Raw genomic sequence first — 27,526 nt, forward strand, 5'->3', positions numbered from 1 at the left:
GCCATGCCTCTCTGGGCTTCTGTCTTTGGGAGAGGGAGGAGGGGAGGTACTGGCACAGCTCCTGCTGAAGGTCCAGCCTCCGTGGTGAGCGCCGGGCCACTGAGCACGTGTGGCTGCGTGTGGGTGGTTGTGGGACTGGCCGCCTCAGGGCAGGACCCAGACTTGTTCAGCCCCCACCTTTCCACCTGGGCCCCCTTTGCACTTCCTGACCTGTGACCTTTGACCTGCTGTTGCTGAGAGTGGGCCTGCAGGTTCCCTGTGGGAGTACTGCTCCTTCACTCCAGGCCTTGCCTGGGCCTCCTCTGGTGTGTACGGGGTCTCAGCTCCCAAGGGGTGGTCTCTGCCAGGCTTGGGGAGCGGGGCAGATTCCCAAGTGGATCACTGCCCCAGGAGCCACGGCTGGGGAGACCCAGGCTCCCCTCCTGGGGCCGAAGGCAGTGCCTGCTGACTGGCAAAATGGCAAAGAGGAGATTGATGACCCAGAACCAGAAACTACGTACCTGGGGCAACAGAAGGAACAAGAAGGTGCGAAGAAGCAGCCAGTGTGTGTCTCGGAAGAGCGTTGAGTTTTGGAGCCAGCCAGAATGAAAACCCTGGTGCCTCACGAACCAGTCATGCCAGTCACTCGCCTCGTTGAAGTTCAGTTTCTTTGGCTCTGAAATGGGAAAACTAATGCCCATCTCATAGGGTGGTTGGAGAATTCACTGAAATAACCCATGTGGGGGGATCATTGGGCGGTCTGGCACACAGGAGGGCCAACAGATGTAAAATCTCTGACCTACCTTTCTATTCCCCATGCCTATGACAAATCAGTGGGAGGTACCCCATTTGCCAGGATGGGTTTTTCTCCACCCCACCGTCTGGACTTGCAGATAGGGAAACTGGGGCAGGACAAGGTTGGCAACTGGGTTATGGGTCTGTTCTGGGAACCCAGGAGATCCTGACTTGGGCCAGTCTGAAGGCTTGCCAGGGTCCTCCGAGCCTGGCTCTTGCTCCAGCTGCCTCCGACCCACTCCCCTCCTGTGCTCGCTCCCTTGGGTGACATGACCCTCTGTTTGTCCTCCCTCCTCCTCATTCAAGGCACCCAAGACAATTCTTCAGTTCCCCTGGGACATCATGAGGACCCGACTCATGCTAGACTCATGCTAGAAGGCCTTGGAAAACTCCTTTGCCTCCCTGGGCCTCAGTTTCCACCTTTGGAAATCAGAGACCTAGAGTGGGTCTTCTCTGAGGCAGAGTTAATGGTCTCAGACTCTGGTCTCTGGCTTGGCCATTTTCCATCCCAGATGGTGATGTGTGCTTACTCCCCTTTTACCCATTTCCAAGGTCATGACAAGGACACATGATGCCTTCACCGGGACAGACCTTCGCTGTCCCTGACAATCTGGCCTCAGGTCCTCCTTGGCAAGGCCGCAGTGGGGTTGGCAGCCTGCGTCTTTCACGCTGTGTCACCCATTCCTCGTGGCCATGGAGTGGCGCCGCCCTACTAGGACAGCTACGGTCCAGGCTGAGTCAAGCGTTGGAGATCTCTGGGGATGGAATGTCTTCTTTCCTTTCCTTTTCTTTCTTTCCTTTTTTCCTTTTTTTTTTTAGGCTATTTTTTTCTGATTTGTTTTTGTAACTCTGAGTCCCAAGCTTGCCCCCTGGGGTTTTTCTGGAGTTCCCCAACCCTTAGGACCTCGGGTACACTATTTTGAAAGAGCTTAGAATCAGGAGACCCAATTTGCTTCCAAGCTGGGACACTAAGTAGCTTTGTGGCTTTGGGCTGGCTGCTTAACTTGATGAAGACTTCATGTCTCTATCTATAAAATAGGAAAGAGAATTCTTTCCTCACTGGGATGTTGTGAGGATTAACAAAAACACTGTGGGCAAAAGATGGCTTTGTGAACTGTGATGTTTATTGCAAGTGCTGGTTAATGTTGTTAGTTAGCAGTCTTGACAGTGGGCTGGGGTATTTGCTTATGCCTCTGTTTGTGAGTGAGTTACTTTCAGGAGAAGCTCCTCATTGAGGCCCTCTCTGACCACCTTTGAAAGGTTTTAGCCTTAGGGTTGACCTTAGCCACTGGACACAAACCAGAGGATGTACTTCACAGTGCAGATCATAGCATCTACAATGGGTAACCCAAAAGTTGTGCAGTGCACAGCCTGTGCAGCTGTATGTGGTGATCCTGAACCTGGCTCCTTCCCAGGAGGGAAATGTCTCTTATCTCTCTATTACCTAATATTGTAACCCCTCAACTTGAGAATCCCCCTCATCTTGTTCATTTTTTATTTTCACAGTACTTTTAACTTTCTGTTTTCTAACATATCATTAACTTATTTGTCGTGTTTAGCGTTTATCATCTGTTTTTCTCCAGCTACAATGTGAGCTTCTCAAGGACAGGGATCTTGCTTTGTTCACTGATATATCCCAGTCCCCTAGAACAGTGCCTGGTATATAGTAAGCACTCAAGAAATAAATGTCTAGTGAATGACCAACCCTACTGTAGTGCGTCCCCTGCGGTCGCCTGAAGCAAAGAAAGATCTTCTTGGGTCCATTCCCTTCTGAGCTGACACTCAGCCCATCCCCTAGATTGACACTGATCAGGAAGGTGATCTTCCACTCCTCCCAGCAGGTGGGTGTCCGCCCACTCTGTGCCCCTGGGCCTGGGGGCTCTGGAGCCAGAGCGGGTCTAGGGCAATGCTTCTCCCCTAAGGGTGATTAAATGGGGCGGAGCCGGACTTAGCAGACCCTAAGGAGCGCCAGGAGTGTGGTACAGGACTGTGGCAGCTATGAAGGGGGTCCCCTTCCAGTTTCTTCTGTCTCTGGGGCCTGAAAAAAGCCCAGGAACCCCCCCTCAGGCTTGTGGGTTTGGAAGAGGGAGGGTTTGGAGGGGAGTAGTCAGAGGGAGATGCTCGCTTGTGGGCCTCTAGCCAGAACAAATGGAGAGGGTTTTATGGTCCCAAGTTTGAGACCCCAGAAGCCCTGCTGCTGCTTTTTGAAGGGAGTAGAAAAACTCTGCATCTCAGCCAAGCACTTCCTTTCCTGCCCACATCCTCTCCCTGCTGCTTTCAGGGAGGTCTGCAAGTGTAGATGGGCCCCATGAAGTTTCGTGCAGGGTCCCTCAGCACTGCCCAGAAGACTGCTTGGAGGAAGTGGCTAGGTCTGAAGCTCTCCATTTCCACCAGGGAGAGGAGGGAGACAGGTTATTCTGTGCTGGACTTCTCAGTCACTGGATACAGCAGGAGATAGCCATCATAGCACAGTCTCTATGATAGGTACTCCAAGAATTGTGCAGTGCACAGCCTGTGCAGCTGTATGTAGTGGCCCTGGACCTGGCTTCTTCTCAGGAGGGAGTTGTTTCCCATGTCCCCCACAAAGCATGTTGCTTCAAAGCCATTCTTTGTAGCTGGATGTGGCTGCTAAGGTCCTTTCTAGAGTTCTCTGAAATGGTAGTGGTGTGTGGGGGAGTGGAACTCTGGGGCTTTGCAGAGTGTTAATATGCACCTCTTCAACTCAGGCAAGTACCTGAGACTCACAGAGCTCAGGGCCTGGGCAGGGTCTTGGCTAGCCAAGTGTGAATAACAAAAAGACACAGGCTCTGGGCAGATGTGGCCTGAGGCCTGTGTTCTGGCTCTGCTTTGACTCTAGGCCTAATGGTCCTGCCAGAGATGGTGAGGAAGGAGAATTCAGCCCAGTGCAGACACCTCTGGGTTGGTGAAGACGCCAAGCTCAGGCCTCTGAGTGCTCAGGGAGGAAGGGAGCCCAGCCCCTTCTAACACCTCTCCTGCTCCCCACGTAGGACAAGTGGGCTGGCTCCAGGGGAACGGTGTCTGCTTCTTGCACACTTTCTCTTGCCTTCCTTTCCTAGTTAAGCTTGACGGTGAACATCTGGCCTGAGGCAGCCCCCAAATCTCTGATGAAGGCTGCATGACTCCCTTTCCCAGGATTCTCCCAGAGCTTAGGATTATCATAACCTCCCTGGGTGTGATTACAGAGGGGGCCTTCCTCCCAGCCCAGCCCTGGCCCTGGCCCTCGACAGGTCTCTGAGATGTGAGCTGTTCACCTCCTGTCTGCCAAGAGCCTGCAGCACAGTGATAGAGAAAGCTAGAGGATTTCTTCCTCTTCCAGTCCTCCCCTCTTCATCACCACCACCGATGGCATCGATTGTGCCCTGCCATGGTTCCAGCACTGCACTCATCCTTACCCTCCTCTTCCTCCCCTTGCCCTCCCCACACCAAAGTCACCAGCTCAGTGACATGCAGGAAGGAGATGTTACACAAAGGTCTTCTGGCCAATCACGTTGAGTCTGTTTGGTGGAGTATAAATGGAGTGAGGTGGCAGGGCTGCAGCTGCCGATGGGATGGGGACAATCACCCAGGAGCAGAGGGGTCTGGGAGACCTCCCAGTGCTCACCATTGCCCTGACCCTAGGCTGACCCTGATGGGGTGCCTACAATTGTGGTTACGGTGGTGAATGTTGGGTTAGGATTGGGTGGAACTGGGGTTGTGGTTGGGGTGATACTCTATTTCACAAGAGGGTGGTGGTGAGGGAAAAAGAGAGGATAACTTTAGTGTGGTATTACAGTGAGATTTTAACCTTAGGGTTGTGGCTAGGGTTGGGATAAAGTTATGCTAAAGTAGAATTTAGAACTGGGGTTTTTTTTGCATGTGGTGTGGTTGTTATTTTAACCTACCATTTATGGAACCTTATTGAGTCAGCTGGCCCTCCTGTGCAGAGCACTCAGCAGGCACCACCTAAGAGTGGGAACCATATGACGTAGTGGTTACGAGCATGGGTCATGAGTCAGACCTCTGTTTCATCCGATTCTGTTGCTCACAGCCATGTGATGCAGTATTCCTCACCTCCCTGAGTCGCAGTGTAAAAGGATGATGCTAATACTGGCGGCACAGGGTTGTGTTGAGAATAAAATAAAAGAAGTAGATAAAGTGCTGAGTCACATGGGTAAGTGCTCAACCTCGAGAGCTGATACTCTTTCTTATCTGTATCAATCAGAGTTCCTGGAGGAAACAGATGGCATGCTCAGTGGGAACAGTTTGATAAAGGGTCTATTTGCAAAGGCATGGAATAGGATGAGAGGGGCAGGTGCCAGTGGTTACTGGAACCAGAGCAGCTACAACCACAGGGAAAGCCATGACAAGGAGGTGGCCTCTGTTGACCATGCCACTGCCCCCCCACACACACACTGTGCCTATCAGGAGGGAGTTGGGAGGATCAATTCCTCCACTCCCTCTCCAGCCCTCTTGCTGGGCTCCCACCTGGGCTGAATAGGACTGGAAGGCAGAGGGCAAAGGAGCCCCCCGGGGCCCAGAGTGGGGTGGAGAAAGGTCTAGAGGAGCAAGTGGAAGATCTCCAGCACATTTACGAGTCCTCGCAGTGGCACTCTGAGGACATTCCTGTTAACCCCACTGCACAGTGACAAAACTGAGGGGAAGGGCCATTCCAGTCCAGCTCTACTCAAGACTCTAGAACCTTGCCAGCAGCCATTTTGCTAAATGGCTAGAGGGCAGGTGAGCTCAGGCCAGTGCAGAGCAGCAAGCCTGGTGAGGGAGCCTCAGGGACGGGGTCAGGCAAGGCATCCAGTGTCTTTGCAGAAAACTCCAGAAACCCAGCAAGAGCCTGGAGTAGATTCTCCACAGCCATGTGTGGGGAACAGAGGCGGCTTGTTGGGATCATTCAAACATAACGTATGCAGTTCCCAGCATCCAGCTTAAAAAATAGTAACAACAAACATTTCAAGCTTGTGGCTGAACTCATAGCATTTAACTGACCAAAGTCCTCTAGGATTTTTGTTTGAAAGGAAAAGGGTAGGGAATGATGAAGCAAGAAGGGACTGGAAAGACAGTCAGTCCTCTTTTTCAGATGCCCCAAGGGATGGTTTGTCTCATCTGGTTGCTTTGTACAGAACTGTGGCTTCTCAGTGAATGTCACCCTCCGGGTAGGGTGTGTGTGTGTGTGTGTGTGTGCACGCGTGCGGCATGGGTGGGAAAGCTGTATGAAAGAACATGCCTAAGAAATCATAATGGAGATTTTTTTCAGGCTTTGTGAATTCTCCTTTTGAGTGCAAGGTTTTTAAATATACATATATCAGGTTTCACCCCTTGTCCGGGACGCAGAGGAAGTTTCTGATTTATGGGTCCGGTAGTTTCTCCAGTTACGCGATCTTTAAATCTGCCATCAGTTAATGAATTTGCCACTGTCAGAAAAGGCACTGTAAGCTTCCCAGGTGAAAATCGCTTTACCAAAGTAAAGTGGTACTATGATAACACTAGTAAAAAAGGGGCTCAGATGTATACTTGTTTCCACTCATGGAGCTCACTGAGTCAGTGTCGCAGCACTGCTCTCCTGATCACTGGCGTGTATGTGTGCATGTGTGCACACACAAGCCCGTGCACGCATGCGTGTGCACACACACACACACAACTCCCCACCTCTGGAGAGAGCTACGGAGGAAGGTTTAAGGCTTGCCAGATAATTTCCCAGAAAAAGATCAGAAAGGAAAAATGAATTAAATGCAAAGTCATCTGATAACCATAGTTGTAAGCCTGGCTGCTTAGGACCCAGAGGGCGGTGTGTGCGCATTTGTCTGTCTGCAGATGACATTGTGAGGATCGCTCGATGATTTCCAATAACAAAATGTGAAAACACATAGTTGCTTTGTTAGCCACATAGCTGTGGTTTTGTGTCTGTGATTCATTGTGGAAGTGAGTAGCTGCAACAGGCATTTTGTGGGGGGTTTTTGTTCTTTTTTTCTCCTAAAAAAATATTTGTGAAAGGTCTAAAATTCAAGGAAGTCCAGTGCTTTTTGAAAAGAAAAATCCCCATTCCTTGCAAAATGAAGACTGCAGATCAAACCCTCTGGGGCTACCACAGTTCTGCGTCTAGCCCTGCTGGAGCCTCAGCCCCTGACTACCTAGCATGTCCACCCACGGGTGCACCCAGAGCAGGGAGGGGCTGCCCTCTCAAGGGAATCTGGTACTGCAGGGGGACCTCAGACAGGCCACACTCTTGGAGAACCATTCATCCCACATTTCTTTCTTTTGTGGGGTCAAGGTCAGAGCCCCTGGAGCAGGCAGTGGGGTGTGAGGGAGGGATTGTGAAACTATTGATGTCTTACAATTAGATAAGTCTGGGTCTGAACCTCAGCCCTACCACTTAACAACTGTGTCTGCCTTGAGCAAGTGATTTAACCCGACAAGCCTCAGTGTTCTCATCTGTAAGATGGGAATGTCCATTCCTACCTTATAGAGTTGTCAGGCGGATTTACTACTATATCTAAATGCATCTGGCGCCTTTGACGTGTTCTATGAATGGCACCCACTGTTCTTTGTCCCTAGACTCTGGGGTTACCTGGGCCTTTTGTTTACAACAGAAAAGCAGCAGCAGTACGCAGGAACTCTGAGAGGTTGCCCTGACCGTGTGAAGGTGTTTCTGGCCCTAGTGAAGTTTCTTGGTAATGCACAAGGGTGAGCAGCAGCGTGGGGAATATCATCCATGGAAGGCAGGCGGAGCTCAGGCCATGAGACCCCACCCCAGCACTCCCCTGCTGGCACTGATCCTGGCCAGGGTGATAATCTCTCTGGGCTTCAGTTTTCTCTAAAATGGGGGGGTGGTCGTTCCTATATCACAGGGTTGTTGTGCTAAACAGAAAGAGTCTAGCAAAAAACTTTTTAAAAATGAAATGCCTATAGTAGATGTCTGGCACATAATCAGTTGGTAGGTTTGGGCTGCTACGATGCTGAATGAAGACTCTTCAGGTTGGGGTCCTCGTTCTCATAGAAATTTCCTTTTGTTTACGGTCCCGGGGTCGAGTTTCAGCCCCTGGAAAAGTAGGCTGGCTGCAGGCTGCCAGGACTTTGGCCTGCCCCTAAGGAGTATATCCTTGACCCAGCGCCTACATCCCCCAAGTGGGCCTCTCTGGGCAGGTCCAAAAGGGAGATAATCTCATCTGACATCAGAGGCCTGTGGTTGCTGTCTGAGAAAGGCAGGCCTGCTAAGCTCTGTGATTGGGCGTGTGTTATGGAGCATAAAGGTTTCCCAAAGGCCATAAACTGGGAGCTCAGGAGGTCAGGAGGTGGGCATCTCATGCCAGTTTGATGGTGGTGAAATGCCCATACACCAGGCTCTTCGCTGCTCTGGGAGAGGGTCCTCACTCAGTCCTCTCAGCCTAAAGCTCTTCCTTTCCCTGCTTCACCTCCAGCCCCTCCTCCTCCTCTTCTCATCTCCTGGGGCACTAGAAAGCCTTCCCCATGCATCCAGCTGTGAGACTCCTGGCACCTGCCACTGGAGAAGCTCTTGGATGGTTCTGAATCACCCACGTGCAGCGTCTTGTCCCAGGGCTGCTGGGTATGGGTGTGACTGTTGTGCCCTGCGCAAAGATGGTCAGGGTGCGAATGGCGCTAAAATCTAGCCCGTGTTCTCAGCCAGCTCTGGCACTGTGAAGGAAACGCAGCTGCTTCTGTAAACTGGCCACCCAGAGGGGCCCCTTTTCTTGTCCCCACAAAGACACCAAATACGGGCCCTTCCCCACCCTCTGCCTCCTTGCTTGGAGGGAGCCAGATGTCTTTCCTACAGTGCCCATGTGGGACTATGCACCTTGTAAAATGCTCATTAATGCCCCTTGGAAGTAGGTGAATGATGAATTCGTGACATCCAGGTTCCCCATGAGCTGACAAGTCTTCCTAGGGGATGTTGGAGCCAAAGGTTTCCCACTGCCTGCTGGCACCAGCTCCTGCGAGACGGGGCCCAGCCAGGGCAGGAGAGATAGCTCCAGTGAGGAGAGAGGGCTGGAAGAGGCCACTGAGAAGTTGAAAGTTCATTGTGATAACTATTTGGGGACAGTGTGTGCCCAGCACAGTGATGACTCCATAAAAAATATAAAGAGAGTATAAGACTCGATCCCTTGCCTTCCTCTCTGGGGGGTGATCTGTGTTCCTGGCCAAGCTGTAGCACTTTGGATGGTCTGCTGGGCCCAAAGGGAGACGGAGGAGCTCTTGGAGGGGTCCTTTCCTCTGCTGGGAAGGAGAGGGTGACGATCCCAGCAGTCTGACACTTGGGCAAGCTAGGTGGAAAAGGAGGGGCATTTCTGGGGCCCTGAGCAGCCCGCTCCGGCCCTCCTGTCCTGCTCCCTTGCCCAGCCAGGAGAGAAAAAAAGGCAGCACAGAGTCTTAAGGGGTCAGGGCTTGGCAACCTGAGAGCCTACAAGGCAGGCTGCTCAGTGGAAAAGGGTTTGTCAACATGAGGTCATGAGGGGGTCCAGAGGATGGAGGAGAGTGATGAGGCCTAGTGGGTTCTCTGGGCCCTTGGGAAACTGAGGCAGCAACTACAACTTGAGGGCTGCTCTAGAGGCGGGGGTTAGGCCTCAGGCCAGGCTTGTGCCCACAGACATTCTCCTGGACGTGCACAACTCCTGCCAACCTCTGTCTCTTATTTACCTGCAAGGATCCATGGGTGCTTTGTTTCCTCCTGAGCCGGCTCGGAGAGCAGAGCAGGCAGACACTGCCCCACCCCCAGGATTCTGCCCCCTTCCCACCCCCACCCAAGCCTGGCAGAGGCATCCCCTAGGGTCTGTGTCCCAGATCTCCAAGTTTCAGACCTGGGTGTGGGCACAGAAAGAGCTAGAGACTCCGACCTCGGAGCAGGAGGATGTGACTCACAGGTGGCTGAGGTGGGGCTGGGTTGGGGACTCTGGCTGACCACTGAGGTCCCAGGGATGGGGCACAGCAGGGTGAGTGACAGAAGAGGTCTTAGGACAGCCAGCTCTCAGACATTTCAGGAGGGTACCAGGGAGTGAGGGTGCCGGTGCTGATGACGCCACATCAGTGTGCCAGGCACGGGTTGGGGGGGCAGGGTTGGGGTCCCCCCGGGCACCACCCACCAAGCTTGCCATGAGCCCAGAGGTCTACAGCTCCCTCTCGGGCACCCAGGAACACAGCTCCACTATCCCAGGCACATCCTGCCTCTTGAGGGGTCACCATGCCGCCGGTCAACTCTGGCTCTCTAAACATCCTTCCTCACACTGTGCTGAAACCTGCCCTCCCCGCGGCATGGTCTTGGGTCTGCCCTCTGCCAGTCCAGTCTCTTTCCTGCCACAGCCCTCCTCACGTCTGATGACAGATCCTACAGTCTGGGGCCAGGAGGGCAGGGTTTAGGAGGGTGCTGATTCCCCCAGGCAAGGACAGTCAGGGGAGCCTAGTGCCTGGGATAAGAGGGAAGCTTCAAGGGCCAGAGAACACAGGGAAGGTAGCCAGGGGGACCTCTACCCACATAGTTACAGGCCAAGATAGACTTTTGGTGTTCCAGAGCAGATGCCTCCATTTTTTGTACTGCACTGTCCAATATGGTCATCACCAGCCATATGGGGCTGTTTAAATTTGATGTAGAGCTCAGCTGCGCTAGCCACGTTTCCAAGTGTTCAAAAACCACAGGTGGCTGGTAGTTAGCGTCTTGAATAGCTCAGACAATAGAGCACTTCCATCACACAGAAAGTTCTGTTGGACAGAGTGATTCTAGACAAATGATCTTGGACAAGCTCCTTAACCTCTCTGTACCTCAGTTTCTTTTTCTGAAACATGGGGCTCATAACAGTACTCAGCCCCTAAGGTGGTTGTAAAGATCAGATAACATAACGCAAATGTAACGATGAATACACGGCATAGGGCGCCTGGCTGGCTCAGTCCGTGAAGCGTCTGCCTTCGGCTCAGGTCATGATCTCAGGGTTCTGGGATCGAGCCCCACATCGGGCTCCCTGCTCGGCGGGGAGCTTGCATCTCCCTCTCCCTCTGCCCCTCCCCCCTGCTCATGTTCTCTCTCTCTCAGATAAATAAAAATCTATAAAAATTAAAAAAAATACACAGCACTGGGGCGCCTGGGTGGCTCAGTCGTTAAGCGTCTGCCTTCGGCTCAGGGCGTGATCCCAGCTATGGGATCGAGCCCCACATCGGGCTCCTCCACTGGGAGCCTGCTTCTTCCTCTCCCACTCCCCCCGCTTGTGTTCCCTCTCGCGCTGGCTGTCTCTCTCTCTAATAAATAAATAAAATCTTTAAAAAAAAAATACACAGCACAGAATTAGTGCTCCATACATATTCATCGTTAATGCCCAAGCCCTCCCCTCCTGCAGTGTCATCAGAGAACCCACCAACCTGGCACAGCTGGTACCCGGACGCTGGAGAGTGATAGCTGCTAAGTTGTAACCAGCCTGCGTCTCCCCTGCTCAGCCCCCGAGCTGTGCATCGCCTAGATCAGTGGGCTCCTGGCTCCTGTCCCGCAGCCACAGTGGCCCCTCGTCCTGATCCACCCTGGCCGGGTGCCCCCTTGCCCTCTGCTGAGGCAGGGCAGGTTTGTGGCAGGGCCCGGAGCAGGAGGTCTGGCAACACTACATTGCGTCCCTGAAGGTTTGGCACAAGGGCCGGCTGACCCTGGCCTGAGCGGGAGGCCTGCCTGGCCTGAGGAGAGAAGGAGCAGAGAGAGAGCTCTGGGAGGGCTTCCCTCGCCTTGCCAGCAGCCAGATCCTCAGGGGAGACTGAGCCCCCTGGGAGGCACTAGGGCCTAGGCACCTGTCATTAGCGAGGCCTGCAGTCACGGGAGGGCCAGAAGTGGAGACGGCATTCTGGGGACGCCCTGCCGGCTGTAAGGGCTCTCTCCCTGTCCCCCTCCTACCTGTCTGGCTGCTCCCTCTCTGACACCTTCACAGCTTCATCTTCTGTCTGCTGGCAGGCCTGGTGCTCCCAGACCCCTCCTCCACCCTTGCTTATTCTCTCTTTCCTCCTCTGTTTTCTCCAAGTGTTTAGGTGTCAGGGTGCCTGGAAGTCATAAGGAATGCCATCGATGTAATTAATTCCCCGATTAGAGCTAAGAACAGTTTTATTAGCAGAAACTACGACGGTCATCTGTGTGCTCAAAATAAAGCCCAGCTATAGGCTCACGCACGTATCCGTGAGAAGAACGTGCTGTCAAGTGAAGCGCGATGGGCCACTGCCACGTTTTCCGTTCATACGCATTTACCGCTTGTTCGTTTGCTTTATCGTGTGCTAGCAGACAAGTGGCAGCAGGTGCCAAAGGCTGGAGACGAACTTATGGGAACGAAAGTTAGAACGGAGACCAGTCTGTTCATTAACACATTTTCCCTCCTGATTGGGAAGTGATAGCAGCACTAACGCCTCAGTCCGGCAGGGAATTCTAAAACATGGTTTATTCTGCATGCCCTCCCTGAGCGCTGTCATCCCTCCCTCTCAACCCCTGACCGCCACCTCTAGCCTCACAGCGCTCCTGACTGGGCCCTGTCTCTCTCCTGAGGCCTACCTCCTGGGCGTCTCCATGTGCAGAGCCATCTTGAGGCACCCAACACTCGTCGTGTCCAAAACGGAACCACCTCTTGGATCTCCCACTTGAGATCTTGGCCCCTGGAACTCCCCCCACCCATTGGTCTAAGCCACAACTGGAATTTCTCCATGACTTAACTATCCCTTGAATCCAGACTTTCTTCTTGGTCCCATCCTTGGTCCCTGCTGGCCTGGACCACAGCCAAAGCCTGCCAGGTGGCCTCCAGCCCTCCCCTCTCTGGTCCGTCTACACTCGGGTCATCTTTCACCAGAGTAATAATCATTTGAAAAGGCCTATCTCATCATGTCCTAGATCTGCTTGAAGACTATGAACATCTCAAAGCTAATATGCAGCCCCCCCGTGCCCTCACATCTTTGCTGGGGTGCTGGACCCTTTGCCCAGGCTCCACTGGAGCAGAGAGGGTCAGAGGGTCTTTGCCATCCTTGGACCTCAGTACCTGCATGTGGCAGACATTCAGGAAGTGCTTCTTGAAGGAGTGAAAGAAGGTGGGCTTCTCTAGAGACTCTTTCTCACTCATTCAATACAGCGCAGACACCTCTCTGATATTTCACACTATCTACCGCATGGACAGAACCTATTCTTCTTCAGTCCCCTCAAATCTCAGTGTCCTCATCTGTAAAATGGTGATATAGCAATAACAAATGGTGGGGTAGCTCTAGGATGAACTTACCTGGTTTGGTAACCTGGCTTCTGCCCTTGGGAGTTCTGTAACATTCAGGAACGGATAGAAACTTGCTACTGTATTTCCTTTCTTTCTTTCTTTCTTTCTTTTTTTCTTTCTTTCTTTCTTTCTTTCTTCCTCTTTTTTTTTTGTTTTGAAGATTTTATTTATGTACTTGAGAGGGAGAGAGAGAGGGTGAGAGAGAGAGCGAGCACGAGCAGGGGGAGTGGCAGGCAGAGGGAAAGGGAGAAGCAGACTCCCCACTGAGCAGGGAGCCCGACATGGGTCTTGATCCCAGGACCCCAAGATCATGACCTAAGTCAAAGGCAGACGCTTAACCAGCTGAGCCACTCAGATGCCCCACTACTCTGTTTTCTTGACTGTAAGATGGGGTAATGAGTAACTCTTGGAGTTATGGAGAGACCTACGTGAGATGATGTGGGCAATGTGGATTATTGGCATGGAGCCTGGCACAGAACGAGCATTTGTTAAATTGTGGCACAAGTTTATTCACCATCTACCCCCTTCCCACTCCCTGCCACCCCACGTACATAGGTAACCCCTGTTATTAATTTCCAAGGTAGCCTTCCTAGGTTGCTTTATAAAGATGCAAATAAATGTAACACATATGCTTATTTTCTCTGTTTACATGCAAGTTTACATGCCCCACACCAGGAGTCGGCAAACTTTTCCATAAAAAGCCAGACAGTCAATATTTTAGGCTTTGTGTGACATATGGTTCTACAACTACTCAGCTCTGCCAGTGAGAGCAAAAGCAGCCACAGACAATGACCGTGACTCTGTCCCAGCTCAACTTTATTTATGGAAACTTAAACTTGACTTTCATATCACTTTCTCATGTCATGAAATATATTCTTCTTTTGACCTTTTTCAATGATTTAAATATATTAAAAAATGCTGTTAGTTCACCGTCCGTATAAAAATGGTCGGTGGACCAGATCTAGGCTGTTTTTCCACTTTTCAGTATGTCTTGGAGAGCTTTCCAATAGACGTAAAGAAGCTGCTTCTTTCTGTTTCGAGGGCATATGACCCCATCCTGTGGATATATCCCAGTTTGTTTAACCAATCTCCTATGGAAGGACACTTACGTTGTTTCTATTCTTTACAAAATATTTTGCTATTACGAAATAGGGCTGCTATGAATAATCTGGTTCATCCATCATTTTGGACATTCCCAAGTGTCTTAGGTCAGACTCCCCTAGAGGTGGAGCTGGGACATGGCTTCCGGTGTGTGATTTATTGGGGGATTGCCAAGGGAGGGAAGCAGAATGGGAAGGTGGAAAGAGCCTAGCAAGGATTGGTCCCAAGAAAATCAAGCCAAGGCCTGACTGAGGGTGGAGCTTGCAGAATTGTCCCCCCTTGAGGCAAGGGGCAGGGCTTTTGAATGTCTTGTTTGGGCAGCCACTGGTGGTGGGAGGGGCTGGTCAGGTGGTTGCCATCCGCCTAGAGCAAGACTCAGATGCAGCCAGTGGGAGGTGCACCAGCTGCAAAGGAGACCCAGGCAGGGTGGGCTCAGTGCCTACATGGCAGCTTTACCTGTGGCATCATCTTGGAGCTAGAACTGCAGGAGCAAAGCATAGATGCCCTCAGTTACATTGCCAGATTGCTCTCCTAAGGCCTGTATCGATTCACGTTCCTACAGCAACATTCAAGAATGCTCGTTTCAGGGGGCGCCTGGGTGGTGCAGTCGTTAAGCGTCTGCTTTCGGCTCAGGGCGTGATCCCGGCTTTCCGGGATCGAGTCCCACATCGGGCTCCTCCGCTGGGAGCCTGCTTCTTCCTCTCCCACTCCCCTGCTGTGTTCCCTCTCTCACTGGCTGTCTCTCTGTCACATAAATAAATAAAATCTTAAAAAAAAAAAAAAAAAGAATGCTCGTTTCAGCACAGTCTCACCAAATTAGTCTACTATTGAACTTCTGAATTTTTGCTAACCTAATGGATTAAAAATGCTATCTCAGAGTACGTTTCATTTGCACATCTCTTAGAATGAGCATATCTTCAGGGCACCTGGGTGGCTCAGTCGGTTAAGCATTCGACCCTTGGTTTCTACTCAGGTCATGATCTCAGGGTCCTGAGATTGAGCCCCCCAGCAGGCTCCGTGATCAGCAGGGAGCCTGCTTGAGATTCTCTCCCCCTCCTTCCCCTCCCCTTCCGCTCCTCCCCTCCCCTACACTCTCTTTTGGTCTCTCGCTCTCTCTCTAAAATAAATAAATAAATAAATAAATAAATAAAATCTTTTAAAAGAGAGAGAGAGAATGAGCATATTTTCATGTGTTTAGGAAACATTTGTATTTTTTCCTGTGAACTGTTCATACCCCTTGGCTGATTTTTCTTATAGGGCTACCAGTCAGCCTTTTCCATTTCCAGGAGCTCTTTCTATATCATGGAGATTGGTCCTTTGTCTCTGATAAGAGTGGCACCCATTTTTCTATTTGTCATTTGTCTTTTTACTTTGTTGAAGGGTTTTGGCCAAGCAGGGGTTGGGATCATAGGGCTGTTTGGACAAGTAAGTGGTAACTGTGTAGCACGCCTGGCACGATGCCTGCTACCTGGGAGACATTGCCTGGCTGTTATTTCCTTGTCGTCCCCGCCCCTCCATTCCATGCTTTATCTACCCACGCTGGCCCATGCTCCCCACTCCCCCCCGCCACGCATTGTCTTGTGTTATTTTTCTAATCTGCAATGTCTTCTGCTTCATTTTGGACTGTGAAAATCCTACCCTTGTCTTCAGGCCCAGCTTGGATGCCGTGGTCTTTCTTACATCTGAGTTCTGGTGCTGCTGCTGCCATCACGGTCCTCCTTGAATCCAAGTTATTTGCACACGTTTACCATGCTTTTCCTGAACCTCGGTTTCCTTATCTATACAACGGAGCTGCTGTGGAAAATAGAGATTTATTTTTATTACAAAACAATCCCAGGACCCTGAGATCATGACCTGATCACAGTCGCTCATTCTCTCTCTCAAATAAATAAAACCTAAAAACACCCAAATAAATAAAGCATCTGTCTCAGTCCTCAATAGATGGTAGCTCTAATTACTCTATGCACCTTGTATGATGCTTTTAAACTTTCTTTTAGCAGCAAAAGCCTTTGCAAACAAAACAGTATTCGGAAGCCCAATTTATAAAGTAGATAGAGTGGAGCCTGCAGGCTCAGGGTCACTTGGGTGGGGTGGAGGGCATGGAGCCCCTCACCCACCTGTCTCCCCAATTGCCTTTGAAAACCTCAGTGTTAAATATCTTTTCAGGATGGCAGAATGTGGGCACACCACATTGAACTAAGTGGCATCTTTGTGGGTATGCACCGTCCGGGCACTTTTCACTTGGGTCTGAAGATCCCAGCCAGCAGGGGCAGGAAGTTGTTTTTCCTCCCAAATTGGTTGAAAGAGCCCCAAAGTCCTCAGACTAGAGTAGCTCTGTGGCTTCCTCTTGGCTTGGTGCTAACCTGTCATGAATGTGTCATTGGGCCATGAAGAAATGAAGAAAATAAAGTCAATGTGGTGAGGTTTCCATGAAGTTAAGCTTATTCAAATATTTCTTTTTGGCATTGCAATGTCTTATCTTTCATGGAATTATGGTGGTCATCATTGGTAGGTGTGTGTGTGAATTTCTTATTTACCTAAACAAAAAATTGGCAACTCTATGTGGTTCCCCTACATTTGTTTCAAAATGTTACTGATTCACAAGACCCTAAAGTCTTAGAGATAGCTGTTCTGGTCCATTGTGGCTGCTTTGCCAGGACTTCCTGGAACAATCCCAGAGAGATAGCAAATTCTCTTCTTGTGCCAGGAAAGTTCAAGAACCGTTATCCTTTGATGAAATCAAAGCAGCTCTTCCCAGGCTGAGTAAACGGACCCTCTCCTGTGCGGGGCTGTGGTCCAAGAAAGTCATCTTCTCGGTGAAGCTCTTGCTTGCCTCTGTGGCCACCACTCTTGTCCTTAAAGGGGCATTGCTTCTTTATGCCACTCTGGGCCCAACATGGTGCCACACCCTTTCCTTGGTGTCCCACGACCTAACTGAGACTAGGATGGGGCATGCAACGGGGCTTTTGCTAAAGGCTTTTGAATCACTTGAGAGAATGAGCGTGAAGATAACACGAAGCCAGACTATGGGGCTTACAGACTCCACAGCCCTTGACATATAAGGGTGCTTGGACAGTATAACAAAGTGTTCTGGGGAGCCTTTCATTCCCCTTAGATGAAGAAGAATTTTCAGTGGCTTGTCTGAACTGTATCTAGTACTTCTTCTGTTGTCATTCATGTGATTTTAAAATTCTGGCATATTTTTCAACTTATGACTGTTTACTTCTATTTGCTGAGTAATCACATGGCCTCGCTGTTTCTCTTAGTCCCCACTCCAGTCCCACGATGTGGCGTTGCTATTCCTACTTTACTAATGAGGAATCTGAGGCTCAGAGGAGCTCTGTGACTGGCTCAGGCCATTCTGCTAGAAGAGGAAGAACGGACATTTGCCTGGCCTCATCCTGTTCTCTCCCCTCGGTACAGCCAGGTCCTACCTACAACTAGGGAACGTGGGAGTGTCTTTGTTGACGGTGGTATTTTTCTTCTCTGCAACATTAACCACTGGCCTTAGGATTTGAACTCGGGAATCTTGGGGCCATCAGCATTGAGTTCCATTGGAGAAACAAGTGACAGCAATGATAACAGTGACAACAAACTACCAAGAAAGAACCCTTGGAGTTTTGATCTTGACCAGATTGGGGAGCTCTTCGTCGGTCAAGTTCAAAAAAGTGCAGAACTGGGCAGAACATGAGCTACTCCCTTCATCTTTCTAGGGTGCTTTGTGGTGCTGGCACGAAGCAGCCTGGTGCCACCAGGAGGAGATGCCCACCAACCCACCAGCTCGTTCTCCCCCCCCCCCACTCTCTCTCGGGCACACTCTGGGAAGCTTTTGAAAGGGCTGTGTTTTCTGCTGCAGCTGATTGTGCAGATCTTTTCGTGGGAATGAGGAGCAGGAACCTGAAGTTTGGGCTCCCAGTTCTGGCCCGTTACAGCCCAGAACTTCTCGAATGGATAACAGAACCTCTCTCCCACTCCAGACCCCAAACTCGGGAAGCAGGGTGAGGCATGGTTGGGGCCTGTTGGGGTAAGGGTTTGCTGCCGGTGGCCCTGGAAGGAGGACCACCATTAAAGCCTATGGGAGCCAAACTCTGAGCAAAAGGGCCTGGGGTCGGGGGGCTAAACATTGCCTAGGGAAGTACTGGGGTACCCACGTCTGACATCTCTCCTGATTTGGCTTCTGCCAGGAAAGGAAAGAGGAAGCTTATTCATGGCCTAGGCACCCACAGTCCTCAGAATTGGAGTAGAGACAGCAGAAGGAGAGGGTCCCACACCTTATCCCACTTGAGCAAGGAATCCAGTGGAGAGGCTAGGGTTGGGGCCTACTGGGGGAAGGAGGGACCTACTGGGGGAAGGAAGAGCCTACTGGGGGAAGGAGCACCCTCCAGGCCTAAGTGGATGCTCCTAGGCTGAGCTTCCATCATGGCCTGGGCTGGTCTCTTAGGTGGCGCAGGAGTCAAGATGCTCGGGCTTGGAATCCCAGGGCCGTGATTTACTGGCTGTCTAACCTTGGACCAGGACTTGCTCCCTCAGCTTCAGTGTCCACAGCGCGCTCACACTCGCCACAGTGCAAACACCATGATACACAGTGGTTCATATACACTGTGAAGTGACAGAATATATCCCGTGGAGGCTGCCTTGTAGACTAGCCTAATAAACTACATGAATAATGTGTTCAAATCTGAGACAGCTCAAATAGTTAAGATATCAAAGGACACAGAGCAGAAAGTTTTCACAAGTGGAAAATAGATACATGAAGAACATTTCAACTCAGAAGTAATAAAAGAGAGAAAAAGCAACAATGAAATACCATTTTATACTTTTTCAATTAGCAAAGTATAAAAAAATAATAACACATTAGGAATTTGAGGTTGCGCTTTGAGTGGTACATTTATACATTTTGATACACCCTTTCAAAAAACAACCCACCAGTGTGTACCTAGAGCCATAAATGTTTATAACCTCTTTCTTATACCCTTCAATATGGTCATTCTAGTCTATAGAATTAATCCTAAAGAAAACCCTTTTTTAATGTCTATTTTAAGTATTTTTCAAACATACAAAATAAAATAGGATGGTATAATGAATCCCCCTTTACTAAAGGAATATTTTAACAGAAGGAAAAAAGCCATACGAGTAAGTATGTCCACAGTTAAAAATTAAAATCCATCTATGTAGCAGGCAAATGTCTGAATAAATTGTGATTTGTCTTCAGATAGACTATCGTGTAGTAACTGAGATGATAAATATGAAAACTGGGATTGTATAAAGTATGATCTAATGTTAAGTGAAAAATCAGAATTTAAGTTGTGTCTACAGGTGATGACAATAGGGTAAAACGTATATTTGAGCAAAGGTTGAAAGGAAATGTGCAAAGTATTTGCTGCATGGGGGCGGGGGGATGATGCATTAGGTTTTTTTCTCCTTGAATATTGTTATATTATTTTTACAATGAAAAGAAATGAGTGGGATTGTCTAGGCTCCGCCCCCAAATCAATCTGTGAATAAGCATTTGTTGGGCACCTGTTCCACAGGTAATTTGTGTTAAGGGTTGAATTAAGAAATGCCCCGGGGCGGGGGCGCCTGGGTGGCACAGCGGTTAAGCGTCTGCCTTCGGCTCAGGGCGTGATCCCGGCGTTCTGGGATCGAGCCCCACATCAGGCTCCTCAGCTATGAGCCTGCTTCTTCCTCTCCCACTCTCCCTGCTTGTCCCACTCCCCCTGCTTGTGTTCCCTCTCTCTCTCTCTCTCTCACTGGCTGTCTCTATCTCTGTTGAATAAATAAAATCTTAAAAAAAAAAAAAGTGGCCGGGGGCAGGGGACACCTAGGTGGCTCAGTCCGTTAAGCGGTGAAGGATCTGCCTTAGGCTCAGGTCAGGATCTCTGAGTCCTGGGATTGACTACCTCGTCTGGTTCCCTGCTCAGCGGGGAGGAGCCTGCTTCTCCCTCTCCCTCTGCCCCTCCCCCCTGCCCCAGCTCAAGCTCTCTCACTCTCGCTCCATTTCAAATAAATACATAAAGTCTAAAAAAAAAAAAAAAAAGCGGCAGGGTGTAGGTTTGAGGCAGACTTAGGTTTGGGGACAGAGGTTGGTCCCTAAGAGTCTCAAAGACTCTCAGAATGTCAGAGCCACATGGGACCAGTCTAACACCTTCATTTTATAGTCGAGGGCCCTGAGGCCCAGAGAAGCTGTGACTTGCCCAGAATAACCCAGCAAACACCTGGCTATTCCACATAGGGGTAGACACTCTCACAGAACCAACTGGCAGGCCAGAGCACCTCCGCATCCCTGAGTCACTGCACACAGTGGAGAGAAGGCAGCCAAACACAGGGCACTCTTCTAGTGCTGAGACAGGGGGTGGGCGGCCTGAGTGGGGATAGAGGGCCTGAGCGGGGACAGAGGGCACAGCGATGTTGCTTCTGGGAGGTAAACTCCTGTTCTACCATTATCTTCACAGGACCCTGAGTGGGCTCAGCCAGACCCAGCCCTCCCAGCAGCACGTGGGGTTGTCCCGGACTGTCCGGCTTTACCCAACCACCGCAGCCAGTGGTCAGCTCACCTCCAATGCCCTGCCCGCAGGGCCAGGCCTTGAGCGAAGGGATGGCACCCATCAGGCAGCGTATCTGGACCACCCGTCATCCCCCTGGGGTAAGGATGCCCTGTCTCAGGGTCCTAGAAGAGCAGGGCATCTAAATCTCTAACCTTCTTATCCCCACCTTTGCTCTCCCTCCACTCGCCCGGACAGGCCGAGTTTCACCTGTCCCTCATCCTCAGCCAATCAACCAGCAGTTGCCAAGTGCCTGCTTTGTGCCAGGCTCCAAGGATCCCAAACCAGCTCATCAGGGACTTTGCTGCTGTCACACATTCTGCCTTTGCTTCCTTCGTATCCAGCCATGAACCTCATCTCCCTGGCCTGGGTCCTTCCACCTCATCCTTCCTGCAAACCGCAGCCTTCCTGGACCAACCTGACCAGTTGCTTCCGTAGTACCCACAGCTGGGCCTCTGCTTTCTAGAGGAGACAACTGAACCCACATCCCTGTGGGCTCCCACCTCGGCACATTCTGGTCATTTCCCAACAGTCCTTTCCTTTGTGCCTGCTCCCTCTCTGTCTCTATCTCTGTCTCTGTCTCTGTCTGTCTCTCTGTGTCTGTCTCTTTCACTCTCTCATCCCTCAGAGCAGCTACTCCAAGCTGCCCCCACTTTCCCAAGTCCCATTCCATCACACCTGCCACCTCTTGCAGAGCTCCTCACCTTCCTGCCCATCTGCCCCACCGTGCACACCACTCCCATAGCTAAACTAGGGCCTAAGTTCACCTCCTTTCTTTTTTTCCCATGTTGAAAGTTGAAGTGAAATTCACATAAAATTAACCATTTTAAAGTGTGCACATCAGTGGTTTTTAGTGTATTCATAATTTTGTGCAACTGCCATCACTATCTAATTCTAGAACATTGTCATCACTCCCAAAAGAAACCCCATACCCATTAAGCCTCTCCCGCAAGCTCCGGGCCCCACTGGTCTACTTTGTCTCTAGGGATTTGCTTACCTCGGACATGTCCTAACAGAGCCTGTATAATATGTGGCTTTTCATGTCTGCTGTAACTTAGTATCATGTCTTCAAGGTTTATCCCTCTCAGTACTCATTCTTTTTTAGAGTCCGTGACTCCTTTCTTGCCATCTTGAAAAGGGGGTGTTCCCCTTCTTCATTCCTCTAGAACGCTAGACCATCCCTTGTCCTCCCCCCCACACCTCTCTCTTCCCTCTTCAGCCTGTCCCCCCTTCTGGCCCCTTCCCATCAGCAGATACCCTTGGTTCTGGTGCCCATTCTCACACACACGCTTGCACACTCACACAGTCCACAGAGATCTTTCTCTGCTTCCCTTGGGCTTCCTCCCTGTCCCTCCTCTCTTCCCAGACTAATTTCTTAAACACACGGTCTATACAGACTTTTTATACTTCCCTCCTCGAGCCCTCTCCCCTGGCTTCCCTCCCTGGGCTCCACACGCTGAATGAATACCCCTCCTTTGTATTTCCACTGCCACCACCTGTGTTGCGGAACGAGCTTGCATGGCTGCAGTGACCTCCCAGCTGGTCCCCCTGCTTCCCCGTCCCCCTGCACAGTCCAGCTGGGAGGGCACCAGTCCCCCACGCATTCTCTTTGATCTCTCACTGAAAACTTTCAAAGGCTTCCCACTACCAACCAAATAAAGTGCCCATCCTTGTTCCGGGAATCAGGGCACTCCACAGCCTGACTCTAGTCGTTCTCGCAGGCTCTGTCTTCCTCCCCTTCTCTTAGAAAACTCCTCTCTGGCAAGTCACAGCTACGGTCAGTTCTCTGCCCGCGGGTTCCAAGCCCAGCTGCGACACTTGCAAGCTGTGTGAAGTGGGGCAACCCAACCTTCTCTGGGCCTCAGTTTCCTTAACTGTAAAATAGAAGTGTCAGATGGGATGTAGGAACATGGTCAATATTCAGCCATTGTAACCTACAAAAATGGCAATTTCTAATGGTTTAACCTAAAAGAGTACTCCCCCAAGAAGGACAAGAGTTCATGTGCATAAAGCACGAGCTTCAGGGTTGACACGTTGGCAGCCCTCAATGCACGTTGGACTATGAGCTTCTCAAAGGTAGTACCCTGCCCCCACTATGGGACCTTGCTTCCAGTACGTACTTAGCAAATGCCCTTGGGATGGATTCACCCCTGACCCCATGGGCCTTTCTAACCAGCCTCTGGAGGTCACAGCTGTGCCTCTCAGCCCTGCCCCCTGGACCCAAGCCCTCTCTCTGCAGGGCTGAACCTCACGGAGAAAATCAAGAAGATCAAGGTCGTCTTCACTCCCACCATCTGCAAGCAGACTTGTGCCCACGGACACTGTTCCAACAGCTGTGAGCGTGGCGACACCACCACCCTGTATAGCCAGGGTGGTCATGGGCATGACCCCAAGTCTGGCTTCCGCATCTGTGAGTCCCTTCCCCCCTCAGGGGGTTCCCAGGCCCTGGGGGGGGGGCAGGGTGGCCAGAAGGACAGGCCTGCCTTGGGCAGGAGCCCAGACCTTCTGCAGGAAGGAAGCCGACTGCTCTCACAGTATGGCTCCTGTGAGTTGTCTTCAGTCACACAGAATGCTGAGTCCTCACCAGCTCTGTGACAGCCTAGCTGTGTGACTCTAGGCAAGTCCCATAACCTGCCTGAGTCCATGGTTCCTCCACAGAGAAGTGAGGGAGTTAGCGCTGCGGCCCTCCTGTCCCCCAGGTTATTGTGGGGTCCTGGGAAAGCATGAAAGGGCTCTTTAGAAAGGCAAGGGCTGGCTATTATCTACGCTTCCTCACTCCCGGCCTCCTGGAAAGTCCCTGCATTTCAGGGTGTGCTGGGCTCCTCAGGCCATCCAGATTGGAGTTCCTGCTCCCCCTGCTTCCTGGTGGTCACCCCCCAGCCCCGTGGTGGGCACTGCTATGTTCTCCTACCATCAGTCACCTTGAGATCGATGTTGCAGATTTCTGCCAGATCCCCTGCCTGAACGGAGGCCGCTGCATCGGCCGGGACGAGTGCTGGTGCCCCACCAACTCCACCGGCAAGTTCTGCCACCTGCCCTCCCCGAAGCTGGACACGGGGCCTCCAGAGAGAGGCTCCCGCCACGGGGCCCTGCGGGAAGGCCCCTTGAGGCAGTCCACATTCACTTTGCCTCTCTCCAACCAGCTGGGTGAGTGTGGGGCTGGGGGGTACACTGGGTCACGGGCATGGGGGTGCTGGCATCGTGGAGAGGGCACGGAAGCGGCCTCTGTTCAGACCTCCCTCCTTCTCTGCCCCCGGGGCTCAATTTCATTTCCTAAACTTCTCTTTGCCCTTCCTCCAAACTCATCAATATTTTTTTTTTTGTCCTTGCCCCCAGTGGGTGCTATAGATGAGACAAAAAAGTGTAAAGGCGCGGTCCTGCCTCCAGGGAACCCTCAGCCCTGGACAAGAGAGGAGGGCTGGATAGGAAGGAGAACATCATATAAAACATGTCATTTCCCTGCCTTCCATTATCAGGTGCCACGTAAAAGGCACCAAAAATACAGACCTCCATAGAAGGTCAGGGGGTGGAGAGCCCCCTAATTGTGCTCAGGAAGGCTGCGTGAGGGAGGTGGACTTCAGTTGGCCTTAAAGGGTGGATAGCCTTTGACTAAGCAGAGAAGGGGGGATGGGTTCCCCTGTGCAGGGACCAGCGGGGGCCACGGTGTGGAGGTGGGGCCCTGCAGGGTCCCTCGGGCCAGAGTTCAGGGGTTGTGCAGGATGGTGGGGGGAGGTAGAATCAGGAAGGTAGTTTGGAGGTTGAGAATGAAGGTCCTTCATTGGATGATGCAGAGTGAAGGAGTTTGTGCCCCACCCCGTCCTCACTGGGGAGTTGTTCTGGGTTTGAGCAGAGAGTGGAGAAATGGAGGGAGAGTTTAGGAGAAACACAGAGCCAGTGGCCTGCCTGGCCCGGGGGTGGTGGGCCCTCTTCAGAAGGTGGGGCCCTGTTGCCCGGCTCTGACCCAGCCCCTGTGCCCAGCCTCCGTGAACCCCTCCCTGGTGAAGGTGCATATCCACCACCCGCCGGAGGCCTCCGTGCAGGTCCATCAGGTGGCTCGGGTGCGGGGCGAGGCCCCGGAGGAGAACAGCGTGGAGACCAGACCCTCGCCCCGGCTCCCCGCCAGCCCCCGCCACAGCCACTGGGACAGCAACAGCATCCCCGCGCGGTCTGGAGAGGCCCCTCAGCCAGCACCCCCAGCAGCACCCAGGCCTCCAGGACAGCTGGGCCGCTGTTATCTGAGCTCTGTGAACGGACAGGTGAGAAGGCCCCTGCCTCAGCCCTAGGGCTTCCAGAATAGTGACTGCCCCTCACTCTACCCCTTCTCTCTGCTCCTCATCCTTATGGAATGAATGTCTGCAGAGGCTCCTATTTCCCGTATGGGAAAACGCAGGGCATTAAACTGCCCGAGCAAGGACAGGCCTCCTTACTACCCGGGCTCCGCTGGATACTTGTCAGGGCCAGGCATGCCGAAGAGGCCCCGAAAGAGTCCCCCTCTGGAAGGGCACCAGCATCCTCTGGTCCCAGTAAACCCTGGCCTGTCCTGGAGCCGAGCCTAGGACTCGGGCTGTTGGATCCGACAAGAAAGAGTATGGTATTCCATGGCGACTGGGGATCAGAGAGATGTGGAATTAGAAAAGGCAGGTTAAATCCTAAAGCCTTGGGGGTAAAAGATGAGAGATACTCCATAACGTCTGTAGTCAGTGACGGGAAATCAGGGGAGATTTCCTGAGTCTAGGTACCTAAAAATATGGGCTAAGCCAGAACCAGGATGGTTTTTGTTGGAGTTGCATTTTGGTGTTTCCAGAAACCCCTCCCGAGGTAAGGGAACTGGAGGAGGTAGAGAGTAGCCAAGGGGTAGGGACTCTAAGTCCCCAGATCCTCCTTGGCCTCTCAGCTTGCAGTGTCCCTGAGCCTAGACCCTGTTCATGGGGAAGGCTTGCATCATGCGTGACCCTATAGTTCTCTGGAGTTTGACGGAAGAAAGCCCATCCTTTGGGACCCTTGGTGGGCTGGGGACATGGAAGGGGCCAGTTTGCAGACCTGCACAGAACAGATCTTTTCTTATCTGGGTGTGCCGTGGCCCCAGGTTTAGGGTTTGGTGGGATGGACTACAAGTTTCTCTGCTTCCTTCCCAGGCACCCCCTGACTCTCTCCTCTCCTCCCTTGGCTGAGACATCCCTGTAGCAAGACGTTGGGGTTCAGCTCTTGCCTCGGGTTTTCCTGGGATAGCTCTGTGCACAGCAGGGAAGGGAAGAGGGTATGATGGGTGTCTGTGGCCTCTTTTCCAGTGTGCCAACCCCTTGCTGGAGCTGACTGCCCAAGAGGATTGCTGTGGCAGTGTGGGAGCCTTCTGGGGGGTGACCTCATGTGCCCCATGCCCCCCAAGACCAGGTGAGTGCCAGGCGCCAGGGCGTAGGGTTTGGGGAGAAGCTTTCCCAAGGCCTGGCCTCCGCTTCCTCTCCCACCAGGGTCTCAGAGGCCAGGCAGGGAGAACAGGCTGGTGAACTGGGCAGGCTTTCCAGATCTGCTTTGAGGGTGCTCCCAGCTGGTGGCCGAGGTTCCTGACGGCTCAGATGGCTTGGGCCCAGGTGCAGCCTGGACTCTCTGCTCTATCTGATTGCCTGGGAGGGGTTCCTCCCTCTCATTGTTCTTGCTCAGATTTAGGCCCATCCCATGCTGGGCCCCTTCTACACACACCCCCGCCCAGGCATCAGGGGCCCAGGGGTCTTTATTTAGTGACTCAGCATTTCCCTCATTCTCCCCCTGGAGGGGCCTCCAGGCCTCCTCCTCACCTCCTCACCTCCTGTTTCCTAACCCTGTCAGGGTTGGGTGTCTGTCCCAGAGGGCCCTCTGCCTTAGGATATGGGAAACCCAGTTCCCTGCCCTCTTTTGGAGGGTAGGAAAAGCCTAACATGTATTCATTCATTCATTCGCTCGTTCGTTCATTTATTCGCCAAATACTAACCAGGTGCCTTGTGTGTGCCAAGCACTGAGGATTTGGGAGTCAGCAAAATGCCTGTTCATGCTGCTCTCCTAGGTGTCGATCTTACGGTTGGGAGGTGGGTGATGAGGTCCCTGTGCCCGAGTATGGCTTCTGCCCGCTTGGCCTCTCTTCTCCCACCTGGCCCCACTCCTAGGGCCTGGGCCTGGCCTGGGCCTGGCATGGATTTCTTTTTCCTGTCAACAGTCGACTTGGTGAGTTGGCTTTGTAGGGGGCTTGGGCTGGAGCCCAAAGGTGGGAGGGACAGGGCTGTTCCTAACTTCAGACTTGGTTGTGGAGCAGTGACCATATTTTCCAAATTAAAAATAAGTGTGGACGGTTTAGCAGTGTGATGGAGCTTTCGGTGAAGCAGCAAAGGCTAGCAGTGAGCTTCCAGGCTTGAGCATGCAACACGGAGCAGGTACCAGGCCCAGCTCTGCTGGCTGACTTCTTCCCCGCACCATCTCTGGTCTGCAGAATGGAGACAGTAATGGCGCCAGTGGGGCTGCTCTGGAGAGTAGATGAGGCATGTGCTTAGCCTTAGGTCAGGAAACAGTAGCTGTTACTATTATTGCCCCAAAGTATCCCTCCACAAAGGGAAAAGGGAGTGGACCCACTGCCCCGTGGGGGGGAAGAGGGCCTTGATCTGCTCAGTGTCTCCCCCTGCAGGCCAGAGATGTCTCACCACTTTTCTTCTTCCCCTCTTTCCCTCTTTCCCTTCCTCCTGGTTAGGCTTCCACATCCCACGTTCCAATCAGTCAATGGATATTTACATTAATGAAGCACCCATTTGAAGTGCTCCTAGGGTGCAGGCCCAGGAAAGACAGTGAAGTCTGGGGTATGGGGGTGGGGGTGGGGGGGTATACAGGTAGCACTAACTAGACAAACGCCAACTGCTG

The 27,526-nt window shown here is 51.9% G+C and overlaps 1 protein-coding gene across 1 annotated transcript in view; it reads left to right on the plus strand.

Annotated features, from left to right (window-relative positions):
- The window catches only part of LTBP2 (latent transforming growth factor beta binding protein 2), a 100,144-nt gene that overhangs the window by 27,775 nt on the left and 44,843 nt on the right, over positions 1 to 27,526 (plus strand). Inside the window, exons 4-8 of the mRNA XM_040641653.1 lie at positions 20,558 to 20,748; positions 22,887 to 23,057; positions 23,588 to 23,794; positions 24,626 to 24,903; positions 25,936 to 26,038. Of these exons, the coding sequence (XP_040497587.1) occupies positions 20,558 to 20,748; positions 22,887 to 23,057; positions 23,588 to 23,794; positions 24,626 to 24,903; positions 25,936 to 26,038 (950 nt within the window). The remainder of the gene's footprint in view (positions 1 to 20,557; positions 20,749 to 22,886; positions 23,058 to 23,587; positions 23,795 to 24,625; positions 24,904 to 25,935; positions 26,039 to 27,526) is intronic.

The sequence above is a fragment of the Ursus maritimus genome, unplaced genomic scaffold (assembly GCF_017311325.1).
Source record: "Ursus maritimus isolate PB19 unplaced genomic scaffold, ASM1731132v1 scaffold_25, whole genome shotgun sequence".
NCBI classification, from domain to species: domain Eukaryota; kingdom Metazoa; phylum Chordata; class Mammalia; order Carnivora; family Ursidae; genus Ursus; species Ursus maritimus.